At 39.8% G+C, this 17013-nt stretch overlaps 1 protein-coding gene across 2 annotated transcripts in view; it reads right to left on the reverse strand.

Annotated features, from left to right (window-relative positions):
• The window catches only part of hob (bridge-like lipid transfer protein family member hobbit), a 238733-nt gene that overhangs the window by 65889 nt on the left and 155831 nt on the right, over window positions 1-17013 (reverse strand). For both annotated transcript variants that reach the window (XM_053770361.2, XM_070094472.1), the window contains one exon: window positions 13191-13394. In XM_053770361.2, coding sequence (XP_053626336.2) covers window positions 13191-13394 — 204 coding nt within the window. The remainder of the gene's footprint in view (window positions 1-13190; window positions 13395-17013) is intronic.

The raw sequence follows: 17013 nt of genomic DNA on the forward strand, positions 1-17013 counted from the left end.
AAATATGGTGAGGATGTTTTAAACAAAATCCTCAAGTTGGTTTTGAATTTAGGGGTCATGTGCTAAGCCAAAAATAAAATGGCCACATGTAAAAGACACCTCCAATTACCTTTAAACCTTTCAATATAAAAATGAATAAAAAAAAATTAAAACGAATGAATTTCAAGTGCTGTACATTGAATTTGGAGTTGACTATTGATTTTTTTGGGAAAACATTAAAGAAATTAGGGAGGTATTACTGTCCTGCCAACTGAGTGTGAAACAGAAACCTGTAATTGTTTTACATGATAAGATTGCTGGTGTCTTTTTTTGTCTCATAAAAATGTGGGATAATAGGTATATCTTGCTACTTCTACATACACTTAGGTTGCACTACATATGCATATATATTTAAATGCCCATCTGGGTTTTCTTCTATTTTCTTAATAGTTCTTGTTCTTCTTTGTTTCCCCTTATCTCCTTGGGGAAGCGAAAAAGAGAAACTTCGTTTTTCTTTTTGGGCCACCCTGCCTCAGTGGGATACAGCTGGTTTGTTGAAAGCAGCAGCATTTGTATTGAAAATGACTACTGTCAAGGTTATACAGAGACCCGTACATACGAACATTTGTGTTGCGAACTGTTGATAATACGAACAATTTGCAGGAGCGCTAAGATGTAAACAATATGTAGCAGGCTACTCTAGCGGCATCGTTCACACGTGTGCTTGTGCTCTCCACAAATTCAGTGTTATCTGTGATTACTATACCTCCAATATGTCTGGTGTTAAGCACAAAAGCAGTGGTGAAGCAGGTGGTAGTGCTAAGAAGCACCAGGCGATCACAGTGGAAACAAAAGTAGACATAATGATGTACAGTGGAACCTCGTTTTTTGGCTGTAATCCGTTCTAGAAGGTCGGCCTAAATTCGAAGCAATATTTCCCATAAGAATTAATGTAAATACAATTAATCAGTTCCAGGAGGAGGAGAGTTTGTTTAGAGGCAGGATGAGATACTCCTTCAATATGACACTAATATCAACTCTACAGCTTATTTATCTATCACAATTGATCTAATATGACATAATAAACAATACATGTATAAATAACATTTTTTTTTTATTATTATCACACTGGCCGATTCCCACCAAGGCAGGGTGGCCTGAAAAAGAAAAACTTTCACCATCATTCACTCCATCACTGTCTTGCCAGAAGGGTGCTTTACACTACAGTTTTTAAACTGCAACATTAACACCCCTCCTTCAGAGTGCAGGCACTGTACTTCCCATCTCCAGGACTCAAGTCCGGCCTGCCGGTTTCCCTGAACCCCTTCATAAATGTTACTTTGCTCACACTCCAACAGCACGTCAAGTATTAAAAACCATTCGTCTCCATTCACTCCTATCAAACACGCTCACGCACACCTGCTGGAAGTCCAAGCCCCTCGCACACAAAACCTCCTTTACCCCCTCCCTCCAACCTTTCCTAGGCCGACCCCTACCCCGCCTTCCTTCCACTACAGACTGATACACTCTTGAAGTCATTCTGTTTTGCTCCATTCTCTCTACATGTCCGAACCACCTCAACAACCCTTCCTCAGCCCTCTGGACAACAGTTTTGGTAATCCCGCACCTCCTCCTAACTTCCAAACTACGAATTCTCTGCATTATATTCACATCACACATTGCCCTCAGACATGACATCTCCACTGCCTCCAGCCTTCTCCTCGCTGCAACATTCATCACCCATGCTTCACACCCATATAAGAGTGTTGGTAAAACTATACTCTCATACATTCCCCTCTTTGCCTCCAAGGACAAAGTTCTTTGTCTGCACAGACTCCTAAGTGCACCACTCACCCTTTTCCCCTCATCAATTCTATGATTCACCTCATCCTTCATAGACCCATCCGCTGACACGTCCACTCCCAAATATCTGAATACATTCACCTCCTCCATACTCTCTCCCTCCAATCTGATATCCAATCTTTCATCACCTAATATTTTTGTTATCCTCATAACCTTACTCTTTCCTGTATTCACTTTTAATTTTCTTCTTTTGCACACCCTACCAAATTCATCCACCAATCTCTGCAACTTCTCTTCAGAATCTCCCAAGAGCACAGTGTCATCAGCAAAGAGCAACTGTGACAACTCCCACTTTATGTGTGATTCCTTATCTTTTAACTCCACGCCTCTTGTCAAGACCCTCGCATTTACTTCTCTTACAACCCCATCTATAAATATATTAAACAACCACGGTGACATCACACATCCCTGTCTAAGGCCTACTTTTACTGGGAAATAATTTCCCTCTTTCCTATGTACTCTAACTTGAGCCTGATATACACATAGAAACCTGATATACACTCTAGAATGAATAAAATGTGTCATTACGTATGTGAGGAATGGTGGTGTCCCAGCAGGAGAGGCGGGCTAATGCGTCTAATATGGCCGACTGATGAGGCACCGGCAGCAATATGGAGCAAAATTTCCACCCAAAAACTGGCATAAATACGAATCGGCCGATAAACAAAGCGGCAGAAAAACGAGGTTCCACTGTATTTTTGTATTTTTCCTGTGTTCACATACATGTTTAAACTATGTACACTTCTAGGTTACTCGATGGTCATACATACATATAATAATACATGACAACACTGTATACATACATATGTTGGACTTAAGAACAAATGGACTTATGAAGAATCACTCAAAACTGAACCTGTTCGTAAGTAAGGGAGAGATTGTATACAATATTGCCTTGATGCTACAGCATAGTTTTACTGTGTGTGTGCCAACTTTTAGAAATACTGTCTGTACTAAGTGAGATTTCAGTACACAACATTATGTACTTATTCTTAAATTATTTTTTATTATTTTTTTATTAACACATCGTCCGATTCCCACCAAGGCAGGGTGACCCAAAAAAGAAAAACTTTCACCATCATTCACTCCATTACTCTCTTGCCAGAGGGGTGCTTTATACTACAGTTTATAAAACTGCAACATTAGCACCCCTCCTTCAGAGTGTAGACACTACTTCGCGTCTCCAGGACTCAAGTCCGGCCTGCCGGTTTCCCTGAATCCTTTCATAAATGTTACTTTGCTCACACTCCAACAGCACGTCAAGTATTAAATACCATTTGTCTCTATTCACTCCTATCAAATACGCTCATGCATGCTTGCTGGAAGTCCAAGCCCCTTGCACACAAAACCTCCTTTACCCCTCCCTCCAACCTTTCCTAGGCCAACCCCTACCCCGTCTTCCCTCCACTACAGATTTATACACTCTCGAAGTCATTCTGTTTCGTTCCATTCTCTTTACATGTCTGAACCACCTCAACAACCCTTCTTAAGCCCTCTGGAAAACAGTTTTGGCAATCTCGCACCTCCTCCTAACTTCCAAACTATGAATTCTCTGCATTATATTCACACCACACATTGCCCTCAAACATGACATCTCCACTGCCTCCAGCCTTCTCACTGCAACATTCATCACCCATGCTTAAAATGACATAAAAAAAAAAAATGGCCATTTCCCATAAAGATAAGATGACTCAAAGGAGGAAACATTCACCACCAATCATACTCGAGCTATCTTTCCAGAGGTGCATGGACACCAATAAATGTAATGAATAGAGTAATGATGGGAAGTCTGATGGTATGACTTACAACACTGAGGGAAGAATAGTGGTGGTAATAATCCAGAGTATAATGCCCTGTGTGCCTGTGTGGTGGGAATGTTATGCTGAGAATTCAGAGCTAAGAGATTAAGAGGTGCAGGGTTACCAAAGTATTATTCAAAGGGCTGAGGAGGGGTTGTTGAGGTGGTTTGGACATTTAGAGAAGGTGGAGAAAAATAGGATTACAAGAGCATAAAAATCTGAGGTGGAAGGAAAGAGGCACAAGACTCATCCTATGAAAGGTTGGAGGTAGGGGGTAAATGAGGTTCAGAGTGCTAGAGGCTTGGGCATTCAACAGGTTTGTGTGAGCAAGGTACATAGGAACAAGTGGAAACACGTAGCTTTTATGATTTGACAAGTTGCTGGAGTGTGATCAAAGTAACATTTATGAAGGGATTCAGGAAAAACTGGATAGCTGTACTCAAGGCCTGGGTGTGGGAAGAACAGTGGGGATGTTGCAATTTGGAAGGTCATCTGGACTGTAATGTCAGTGCGCTTCTGGCAAGACAGGGATTGAGTAAGTGACAATGAAGGAGTGATGTTGTCTGTCAGGTCACCCTGTGTCAGTGAGTGAGGGCTTGAATGTTAAAAAAATAATGCCTCCCTCATTTATCATGCAAGTTTGTATCACTTGATTTGGCAAGTGATTAAATTAGCATGAACTATATAACCTAGGTAGTAGGTTGGTAGACAACAACTGCCCATGGAGGTACTACCGTCCTGCTAAGTGAGTGCAAAACGAAAGCTTGTAATTGTTTTACATGATGGTAGGATTGCTGGTGTCTTTTGTCTGCCTCATAAACATGCAAGATTTCAGGTATGTCTTGCTACTTCTACTTACATTTAGGTCACACTACACATACATGTACAAGCATATATATACACACCCCTCTGGGTTTTCTGCTATTTTCTTTCTAGTTCTTGTTTATTTCCTCTTATTTCCATGGGGAAGTGGAACAGAATTCTTCCTCCGTAAGCCATGCGTGTCGTAAGAGGCGACTGAAATGCCGGGAGCAAGGGGCTAGTAACCCCTTCTCCTGTATATACAGTGGAACCTCAAATATCGAACTTAATCCGTTCCAGGAGCTAGTTCTAAATTCGAAAAGTCTGAAAAGCAAAGCAATATTTTCCCTAAGAAATAATGGAAATACAATTAATCCGTTCCGGAAACCCAAAAATACTCACAAAAAAAATAATACATTTTGTAGAGATTAATTATAGTTTTACATACACACAACAAATATAGTGTTCAATTATGTATTAATAAATATAAATAAACATATAAAATAACATTTTTACTTACCTTTATTGAAGATTGGTGATGGCATCTGGAAGATAGGGAGGAGGAGAGAGGGAATTGGGGTTAATGTTTGGAAGGAGAATCCCCCTCCATGAGGACGTCAGGTATCAAAGCCCTCTCTGGGGTTACTTCCCTTCTCTGTATTTTAATGCCACTAGGACCAGCTTGAGAGTCAATGGACCCCTGTCTCACAAAATAACTGTCTACAGTCCTCTGTTTCTTTCTCACAAAATAAGTGTCCACAGTCCTCTGTATATCCTGGCAAGCTCAACAAGTCTCACACCACTCTCATACTTCTGTATTATTTCCTTCTTCACATCTATGGTGTTTCTCACTTTCTTTACCACAGGGGTACCACTAGCAAGTTTCTTTGGCCCCACGGTAGCTTATTTCACAGTCCCACAAACACTAAACACAATGAAAAAATCGTAAAATGTTTGAATGAGAGCGAAGGTTAGTGTTCACTCAAGTATCAACAAATCCAGACTGGCTCATGGGGCCTGCGTGGGGACGTGGACAGAGCGGGGTGCTGGACAGGTCTGGTACTCGGCGGTTCAAAAATAGGGGCAAGTCTGATAATAGGGACAAAGTTGGTTCAAAAAAAGCGTTCGATTTTCAAAAAGTTCGATAAGTGATACGTTCAAAATCTCAGGTTCCACTGTATTACTAAATTTGGAAGGAGAAACTTTCGTTTTTCCTTTTGGGCCACCCCACCTCGGTGGGATACGGCTGGTACGTTGAAAGAAGAAGAACTATATAATTCAGTGTTTTTTTTTTATGCTTAACAATATTTAATTATGTAAAGTAAAAGGACACAAGTGAAACTAATGTGACATTTTATTGTGGCAACGTTTCGCTCTCCAGGAGCTTTATCAAGCCATTACAAACAATACATGGACACAGAGGGTATATAAAGGCTCAGAGTGAGGTGCAATACTAGTGAGGTACCATTTCGATGTTTACTAGTGGTAGTAGTAGTAGTAGTAGTAGTAGTAGTAGTAGTAGTAGTAGTAGTAGTGACAAAAGTAATACAATATGGTAGAGCAATTAATTCGTACATGAGTAAAAGGATATAAAAGCTATTACTTGGGTAACATAAAAATAGGTTGGACAAATATAGACTGGAAAGAGGCAGCTTGTTTCAGTGTTCACTCTCTGTAATGTGCTTTGTGTAGAATAACAGGAGAGACTATGTGATGGCAGGGTTTACTGTTTTCAGGAGGATTCTTGCTAAGACTTCGGAGATGGTGAAGCTGCCGTTGTTTTGTTTAATTGTATTCGAAACAGCGATCAGTGCTGATTCGAGGCACTTGCGTCTGCGGAAATTAGTTTCTTTGATCACTAATTGGGCGTCTCTGAATTTCATGAGATGATTGGTGGAATTTCGGTGTTGTACACAGGCGTTGTTCAAGTTATCGTTCCTACATGAGTAAATGTGTTCATTGAGGCGGGTGTCGAGGTTTCTTGCTGTTTCACCTACGTAAATCTTGTCACAGCCTCCACAGGGTATAGTGTAAACTCCTGCATTGACTGGTTCGTGGTGCTTGGATTTTGTCCTGGTTAGATCCTTTATTGAAGTGCTAGAAGCAAATGCGACTCTGGTGTTAGCTTGTGAAAGTACTTTTGAGACGTTCAGTGCAACCTGGCTGTTGGGAAGAATTATAACTATGTTGGGAGTGGTGTTGATGCGTGGAGAATTAATGATCTGAAGAGCTCTTATCTTGCAGTCTTTGATGAAAAAAGAAGGAAAATGTAACTCAGTGAATGTTTGATGAATGTATGTACATTCCTCGTCAAGAAACTCAGGACTACAAATTCGGTATGCTCTTAGGAAAAACCCGATGATGATGCCTCTTTTGGTCTTGGTATCTTGACTGGAATAGAAGTGTGTGAGATCGTTTTTATTGGTGGGTTTCCGATAAACTTGAAATCTTAGGTTGTTGTCTACTTTGTGAATGAGGATGTCGAGGAAAGGTAGCTTGTCATTGGACTCTTCTTTTAGTGTAAACTGGATTGCCGGTTCAACTGCGTTGAGCCTTGCCTGAAGATCCCGTACATCAAAACGTTTGGGTGTTATTACGAGGACATCGTCCATGTAACATAACCAAGTGACGCTTGAAGGGATGATGTTGGCAAAGTGTTCGGACTCTAGGTGTTCCATGTATAAGTTGGCTAGGACGGCACTGATGGGGGACCCCATTCCCATGCCGTAGGTTTGTTTGTAGAGCTTGTTATTGAAAGAAAAACAGTTGAAATTAACAGAGAGTTCAATCAAGTCAACAAAATCTCCAGGAGGTAGAGGAAGATTAAGGTCCTGATTGACTTTACGTCGTAGAACCTCGATGGCTTTTTTTGTAGGTACTTGTGTGAAGAGGGAAGTCACATCCAAACTGCTTAGTTTCTTGTTACGAATGGAGAGGTTACGGATGCGGTTGAGAAGGTCGCCTGAGTGTTTAAGATGAGCAGGGCTGATGGTCCCCAGAAGGCAGGAAAGATGTTTGGCAAGAACTCCGGCTAGTTTGTGTGGAGCACTGCCTATTCCTGACATGATGGGTCTGAGAGGAATATTGTGTTTATGGGTCTTGGGTAAACCATATATGTGTGCTGGTTTAGGGTTGCTTGGTAACAAGTACAGAAGTTTCTTCCCTTCTCCAGTGCGTTTGAGTATTTGTCTGGTTTTGTATAGAAAATCTTTGGTGAGCGTCTCCCACTGTTGAGTGCTGATGGGTTCGTATGTAGATTGATCATTCAAAAGGTCCATCATTTTAGTGTTGTAGTCACTGGTGTTGAGTATGACGACTCCACCTCCTTCGTCAGCGGTGGTGACGATAATGTTGGGGTCGTTGGCGAGGTTCTTAAGGGCAGTGATGTATCGTCTAGGAAGATTAGAAGAAGAAGGTTCACATAAAGCTGCAGTGAGAAGGCCCTGTATATAACCCTTCTAGAAGTTGCTGTCACTGTGTCTATGGTTCCTGGTAACTAGATTGAGTTGATAGTTAGGTTTGCAAATGTTGGTGGTAAATTTGAGTCCCAGACTCAGTGCTTGTTTTTCGTAGTCGGTTAAGGTGCATGACGATAAGTTGTTTATCAGGGATTCGCGTCCCATTTCCTTCCATCGACTGTTAGTGCAGAGGTTCTGAAGTTTGCGATTGAGTACATACATTCATCAAACATTCACTGAGTTACATTTTCCTTCTTTTTTCATCGAAGACTGCAAGAAAAGAGCTCTTCAGATCATTAATTCTCCACGCATCAACACCACTCCCAACAAAGTTATAATTCTTCCCAACAGCCAGGTTGCACTGAACGTCTCAAAAGTACAGTGGACACCCGCATACCGTTGGCATCACATAACGTTAAATCCGCATACCGATACATTTTATCGCTAAGATTTTGCCTCGCATACCGCTAAAAAACCCGCTCAACGCTATTTGTCCGAGACGCGTCTAATGTGCGGCCTGAGCCAGCCTCACATGTTCCGCCGGTGGCATTGTTTACCAGCCAGCCTCCGTGGTAACATCCAAGCATACAATCGGAACATTTCATATTATTACAGTGTTTTTGGTGATTTTATCTGCAAAATAAGCGGCCATGAGCCCCAAGAAAGCTTCTAGTGCCAACCCTACAGGAATAAGGGTGAGAATTACTATAGAGATGAAGAAATAGATCATTGCTAAGTATGAAAGTGGAGTGCGTGTCTCCGAGCTGGCCAGGTTGTATAGTAAACCCCAATCAACCATCGCTACTATTGTGTCCAACAAAATGGCAATCAAGGAAGCTGTTCTTGCCAAAGGTTCAACTGTGTTTTCGAAACAGAGATCGCAAGTGATGGAAGATGTTGAGAGACTCTTATTGTTATGGATAAATGAAAAACAGATAGCAGGAGATAGCATCTCTCAAGTGATCATAAGTGAAAAGGCTAGGAAGTTGCATGAGGATTTAATTAAAAAAATGCCTGCAACTAGTGATGATGTGAGTGAATTTAAGGCCAGCAAAGGTTGGTTTGAGAGATTTAAGAAGCGTAGTGGCATACATAGTGTGATAAGGCATGGTGAGGCTGCCAGTTCGGACCACAAAGCAGCTGAAAAATATGTGCAGGAATTCAAGGAGTACATAGACAGTGAAGGACTGAAACCTGAACAAGTGTTTAATTGTGATGAAACAGGCCTGTTTTGGAAGAAAATGCCAAGCAGGACGTACATTACTCAGGAGGAAAAGGCACTCCCAGGACATAAGCCTATGAAAGACAGGCTTACTCTGTTGATGTGTTCCAATGCTAGTGGTGATTGCAAAGTGAAGCCTTTATTAGTGTATCACTCAGAAACTCCCAGAGCGTTCAGGCAAAAGAATATCCTCAAGGCTAAATTGTGTGTGCTGTGGAGGGCAAACAGTAAGGCATGGGTCACTAGGGACTTTTTCTATGACTGGTTACACCAAGCATTTGCCCCCAGTGTGAAAGATTACCTAACTGAAAAGAAATTAGACCTTAAGTTCCTCCTGGTGTTAGACAATGCCCCTGGTCATCCTACAGACGTGGCAGAGCGACTTTATGGGGACATGAGCTTCATTAAGGTGAAGTTTTTGCCTCCTAATACCACTCCTCTCCTGCAGCCCATGGACCAGCAGGTTATTGCAAACTTCAAAAAACTGTACACAAAAGCTCTGTTTGAAAGGTGCTTTGTAGTGACCTCAGAAACTCAATTGACTCTAAGAGAGTTTTGGAGAGATCACTTTAATATCCTCAATTGTGTAAACCTTATAGGTAAGGCTTGGGAGGGAGTGACTAAGAGGACCTTGAACTCTGCTTGGAAGAAACTGTGGCCAGAATGTGTAGACCAAAGGGGTTTTGAAGGGTTTGAGGCTAACCCTGGGAATCCTATGCCAGTTGAGGAATCCATTGTGGCATTGGGAAAGTCCTTGGGGTTGGAGGTTAGCGGGGATGATGTGGAAGAGTTGGTGGAGGAGGACAATGAAGAACTAACCACTGATGAGCTGCTAGATCAACTTCAACAGCAAGAGGCCAGACCTGAGGAAACTGGCTCGGAGGAGGGGAGAGAGAAATTGAAGAAGTTGCCTACTTCAAAGATTAAGGAAATGTGTGGAATGTGGCTTAAAGTGCAAACCTTTTTTGATGACAATCACCCTAACACAGCTATTGCAAGCCGTGCTGGTGACTATTACACTGACACTGTTGCGAAACACTTTAGGAAAGTCATAAAGGAACGAGAGGTACAGGCCACTATGGACAGATATGTTGTGCGACAGAAGTCCAGTGACTCTGAAGCTGGTCCTAGTGGCATTAAAAGAAGAAGGGAAGTAACCCCAGAAAAGGACTTGACACCTCAAGTCTTAATGGAAGGGGATTCCCCTTCTAAACACTAAGACTCTCTCCTCCTCCCATCCCATCAATCATCACCAGATCTTCAATAAAGGTAAGTGTCATGTAACTGTGCATGCCTTTTTCAGTTTGTGTGTATTAAAATTAATATTTCATGTGGTAAAATTTTTTTTTTCATACTTTGGGGTGACTTGCACGGATTAATTTGATTTCCATTATTTCTTATGGGGAAAATTCATTCGCATAACGATAATTTCGCATAACAATGAGCTCTCAGGAACGGATTAATATCGTTATACGGGGGTCCACTGTACTTTCACAAGCTAACACCAGAGTCGCCATCGCTTCTAGCACTTCAATAGAGGATCTAACCAGGACAAAATCCAAGCACCATGAACCAGTCAATGCAGGAGTTTACACTATACCCTGTGGAGGCTGTGACAAGATTTACGTAGGTGAAACAGCAAGAAACCTCAACACCCGCCTCAATGAACACATTTACGCATGTAGGAACGATAACTTGAACAACGCCTGTGTACAACACCGAAATTCCACCAATCATCTCATGAAATTCAGAGACGCCCAATTAGTGATCAAAGAAACTAATTTCCGCAGACGCAAGTGCCTCGAATCAGCACTGATCGCTGTTTGGAATACAATTAAACAAAACAACGGCAGCTTCACCATCTCCGAAGTCTTAGCAAGAATCCTCCTGAAAACAGTAAGCCCTGCCATCACATAGTCTCTCCTGTTATTCTACACAAAGCACATTACAGAGAGTGAACACTGAAACAAGCTGCCTCTTTCCAGTCTATATTTGTCCAACCTATTTTTATGTTACCCAAGTAATAGCTTTTATATCCTTTTACTCATGTACGAATTAATTGCTCTACCATATTGTATTACTTTTGTCACTACTACTACTACTACCACTAGTAAACATCAAAATGGTACCTCACTAGTATTGCACCTCACTCTGAGCCTTTATATACCCTCTGTGTCCATGTATTGTTTGTAATGGCTTGACAAAGCTCCTGGAGAGCGAAACGTTGCCACAATAAAATGTCACATTAGTTGCACTTGTGTCCTTTTACTTTACATATTGTCGGTAATTCTACCAACTTTATTACAATATTTAATTACATGTAAACTATATTTTTAGATCAATACATTGAACATATATGTGAACAAGGCATTTATGGATTTAATAAAGAGTGGATTGTGGCAGATGTTGCAAGTATATGGAATAGGTGGTAAGTTATTAAATGCTGTAAAGAGTTTTTATGAAGATAGTGAGGCTCAGGTTAGGGTGTGTAGAAGAGAGGGAGACTATTTCCCGGTAAAAGTAGGTCTTAGACAGGGATGTGTAATGTCACCATGGTTGTTTAATATATTTATAGATGGGGTTGTTAAGGAAGTAAATGCTAGGGTGTTTGGGAGAGGGGTGGGATTAAATTATGGGGAATCAAATTCAAAATGGGAATTGACACAGTTACTTTTTGCTGATGATACTGTGCTTATGGGAGATTCTAAAGAAAAATTGCAAAGGTTAGTGGATGAGTTTGGGAATGTGTGTAAAGGTAGAAAGTTGAAAGTGAACATAGAAAAGAGTAAGGTGATGAGGGTGTCAAATGATTTAGATAAAGAAAAATTGGATATCAAATTGGGGAGGAGGAGTATGGAAGAAGTGAATGTTTTCAGATACTTGGGAGTTGACGTGTCGGCGGATGGATTTATGAAGGATGAGGTTAATCATAGAATTGATGAGGGAAAAAAGGTGAGTGGTGCGTTGAGGTATATGTGGAGTCAAAAAACGTTATCTATGGAGGCAAAGAAGGGAATGTATGAAAGTATAGTAGTACCAACACTCTTATATGGGTGTGAAGCTTGGGTGGTAAATGCAGCAGCGAGGAGAAGGTTGGAGGCAGTGGAGATGTCCTGTTTAAGGGCAATGTGTGGTGTAAATATTATGCAGAAAATTCGGAGTGTGGAAATTAGGAGAAGGTGTGGAGTTAATAAAAGTATTAGTCAGAGGGCAGAAGAGGGGTTGTTGAGGTGGTTTGGTCATTTAGAGAGAATGGATCAAAGTAGAATGACATGGAAAGCATATAAATCTATAGGGGAAGGAAGGCGGGGTAGGGGTCGTCCTCGAAAGGGTTGGAGAGAGGGGGTAAAGGAGGTTTTGTGGGTAAGGGGCTTGGACTTCCAGCAAGCGTGCGTGAGCGTGTTAGATAGGAGTGAATGGAGACGAATGGTACTTGGGACCTGACGATCTGTTGGAGTGTGAGCAGGGTAATATTTTTTCAGGGAAACCGGTTATAGTACTTAGTTAGAGTACAATGCCTGCACTTTAAAGGAGGGGTTTATATTTTGGAGGGATATGTGTGTATATATGTGTATGCTTCTAGATTGATTCTGAGCACCTCTGCAAAAACAGTGATAACGAGTGTGGTGAAAGAATATGATGAAAGTAATGTTTGGGAGACGGCCGACTAATTATATTACTTTTTATAAATAAGTGCTTTTCAATTTAATAATAAATCTTTGACTAGTGATTTTCTTTCAAATTGATCCTTGGCAAACATAAGATGATAGATAATAAATGTTACTGATGAATATGCTGTGAAAACAGAGGTTTAATGAAATTTATGCACCTTCATCTTATGAAAATTTCCAATTATGTGGTCTCATTTCCATCAGCAATTCTGAATGCACAATATACATATATTGAATACAAATCAGGGCAGTTCATAAAATGGATTAAGATTCTTATTTATTATAATTAAATGTTCATATCATGACTGAGATCAGAACAAGAATTATGTGAATGCATCTACAGAATAAGATCAGGACACCTCTTACTAATTTTAATATAGAAAACTCCATGAAATACCTGCAGTGCTGCTGTTGGAGAGGTAAGGCTCTGAGAGGCGCTACTGTCTGTAAGTGATCGGCTACGAGGCTTCTGTGGTGTTGAAGCCTCTGGATTGTAGTTCTTTATAATATCAGGGGTTAGGTTACGGCGTAACTGTTGGGACTTGGCCCACGAGTCATAGAGAGCTAAGACAATATCACGGTTATTGGTTGTCCACGCACCCTGACAAGGAAAATGCAATTGTGAAACAAATATATATAATCATACACTGAAATACGGTAGTCTTTACACTGTAAAGTAGAGTAATTAAGGGAAACAATTTTTTTTTTAAAAGTTAAAAACACATAATATTAGGTAGTAGGTTGGTAGACAGCAACCGCCCAGGGAGGCACTACCGTCCTGCCAAGAGAGTGTAAAACGGAAACCTGTAATTGTTTTACGTGATGGTAGGATTGCTGGTGTCTTTTTTCTGTATCATAAACATGCTAGATTTCAGGTACGTCTTGCTACTTTTACTTACACTTAGGTCAAACTACACATACATTTTTTTTTTTTTTTTTTTTAACAAGTCGGCCGTCTCCCACCGAGGCAGGGTGACCCAAAAAAGAAAGAAAATCCCCAAAAAGAAAATGTTTTCATCATCATTCAACACTTTCACCACACTCACACATAATCACTGTTTTTGCAGAGGTGCTCAGAATACAACAGTTTAGAAGCATATACATATAAAGATACACAACATATCCCTCCAAACTGCCAATACATGTTTTTTTTTTTTTTTTTTTTTTCAACAAGTCGGTCGTCTCCCACCGAGGCATATATATACACACCCCTCTGGGTTTTCTTCTATTTTCTTTCTAGTTCTTGTTCTTGTTTATTTCCTCTTATCTCCATGGGGAAGTGGAACAGAATTCTTCCTCTGTAAGCCATGCGTGTTATAAGAGGCGACTAAAATGCCGGGAGCAAGGGTCTAGTAACCCCTTCTCCTGTATAAATTACTAAATTTAAAAAGAGAAACTTTCGTTTTTCTTTTTGGGCCACCCTGCCTTGGTGGGATATGGCCGGTTTGTTGAAAAAAAAGAAAATAATTTTTACCTCACCACTACTGCTGTCACCATATTTAGTCACTTGTGTATTTGACAGAAGCAGTCTACTGTGTAGGCAAAAACATTTCAATTATAAAGAGGACCAAATATTGCACTTGTATCTTAATCATCAACTTGTTTGTATTGTAAACTATTTTCATATTTTTTTTTTCATGATTGACTTGGTTATCAATAAGACTGTAGACAAAAATTAACCTGATGTTATGTAATTACATTACTAGGAAACTGTATTAACTTCTACTTTACAATATCATCTCTTACGAACTAAGAGTGTGCCAAAGTATAAGTAACATTGGCTAGTGGCAAATTTTGATGGCATCGGTATTGGGTTCTGGCCTAAAACTGAGAATCAAAACTGGACAATTTTGATGGTAATATTATCTATGGGCATTGGCTAATTTTGATGGAATAGGTGTCAACCTAAAATTGAGTATCAGTACCAATATTGGCAAAAAAACTTTGGTATCATCCCCTCAGTATTATGAACACACTGTTGCCACTGATGCTAAACTGAGCAAAAGAAAGTGCTTGCTTTTGGAATGCAAGTGGCTTTCTTTTGTGCCTAGCAATATTTTATTATATGTAAACTACATTACCTGTATAATACACAAAAGAAAAATTATTTTTATTTGTATTTTGCACCCCTTGATTCTTTGAGATATTTCTCAGAAATTATTAGCAGAACTGGTCCTTTGACTGCTAGGTTAGGTAGTGTGGCTGTCTTACGAGCCATCATCACTCCTTGTACTGAATGACAACACTAGTGGGATTAGTATTTCACACACAAAACAAAGTATCAGCAAAGCTAGCTAACCTTAGCATCCATTCCTGGAAAACTGTACTAATTATTACTGCTGTAAGGTTGATAAATATTAATACTCTGAGAGTTGGTACCATAGCACTATGGCACTGAAACCAGAGTCAGTCTCATAGTTCACTCAGATAAGCTGTGAGTAGTAAATTTGGGCCAGATGTGAAAGAATGGGTCTATGTGGTAAATGAGCAACACAAAAAAAAAGCCTGCAGCAAGCAGTGCATAAGAGGAATAAAAAAAAAACTGTGACCATGTTTTTGGTTAAAAACACCAACTTTGTGGTGCATTTTCATAGAGTTTTTATGGTTGTATTGTAGGTTTCTTGGTCTCATTTGATAGAATGAAAGATATATGACAGAAATAGATTTGATTTTGATTGGTTTCAGAATTGAAAGTAGTTGAAATTGAGCTCAAAATAGTGGGAATGTTCAATTTTTGCCAATATTCCAGAATACACAAATGATGTCACTAGTCCAGTAAGTATTCATCTGGCCAGTTTAATATGCATTTATGAATGCACTGACATTATTTATATAATTACGTATTACAATAATGCAGCAGTCAGCATAACAGTAAATATTCTATTTTTTGTCTGAATAAAAATTCCAAATGGAATTAATGTGTAATATAGGAGAGGCCTTGGAACATAACTAATGAAATGAGGAAATGTTATTTTAGTGCCAAGAATGTCTGCACTATTTATTCTGGATCCTATTTTGAAACTGGGATTTCTTAAATTTTGTGTGAAATTGGTCACATTACCAATTTCTGATTACTTTACTGGGTAGTTGAAATAATTGAATGGGTGGTTTCTTGCACTCAGTCGATAAAATGGAAGGCATACTAGTGAAATAGCTAACAATTTGCTCGACTGGAACAATGTAATTGGCCTAAAATCGAACTCAAAGCGGGCGAAATCGCCGATGAGCAAGTAATGCTGACACAGCAAAATTTACTCATCGGTTTTCCATCAAATTTTGTACTTCTTGTTTTATTGCTTTCAGAAAAAGATTCTTTACCAGTTCATAAGAAAAAATAACTTTTTTTTTTTTAGATTTCCGATCCTGAGAGCAAGTCTGAGAGCAGGGGTCCTGACCCTGAGAGAAAGTTTCAGAGCAGGGGTCCTGACCCTGAAAGAGGTTAATGAAATTTTAAAGCTCATTGAAATGAACAACTCCTCAATGCAAAAATTAAGCACAATAACTGAAATTAGTCAAATTATTTTTTAAACCAACAATCTTTGAGATTAACATTCAATTCTAAAATAGGTACAAGCCCGTTGTAAATGGTAATTATTAGCACTTGGTATAAGTTGAGCTGTATGAGTTACAAACCACTAGAACAGTTTCCTTATTTCAGTGCTTTTAACATGGAAAACTAATATCATTGTTAATTGTCTGCCATCATTATCATTTTTCAGTTTTTTAACAACTTCCTATGTTTTGTTTTTAACACACCAGCCATCTCCCACTGAGGTAGGATGACCTAAAGAAAGAAGAAACTCTTTCACCATCATTCACTCCATCATTGTCTTGCCAGAGGCACACCAATACTACATTTCAGATGCTCCTCTAAATTGTAAATATCCCCACCCCCTCCTTCAAAGTGCAGGCACTGTACTTCCCATCTCCAGGACTCAAGTCCAGCTAACTAGTTTCTCTGAATTCTTTCATATATGTGAGGAAGGTAACATATATGAAATAATTCATATATGTTACTTTGTCAAGTCTCAAAAATCATTTGCCTCCACTCACTACTCTCTGACTCAACAGGGATAATCAATGATGGCAAAAGTGTTTCTTCTTTTTTGGGTCACCCTACCTCAGTGGGAGATGGCCAGTGCATTAAAAAAAAAGAAAAAAGGATGGGGGGTTGAAATGAGTGTGTAACAATGCCTTCCTCTACCATGGTCTGTGGGTTA

Source organism: Cherax quadricarinatus, chromosome 4 (genome assembly GCF_038502225.1).
Source record: "Cherax quadricarinatus isolate ZL_2023a chromosome 4, ASM3850222v1, whole genome shotgun sequence".
Taxonomy (NCBI): domain Eukaryota; kingdom Metazoa; phylum Arthropoda; class Malacostraca; order Decapoda; family Parastacidae; genus Cherax; species Cherax quadricarinatus.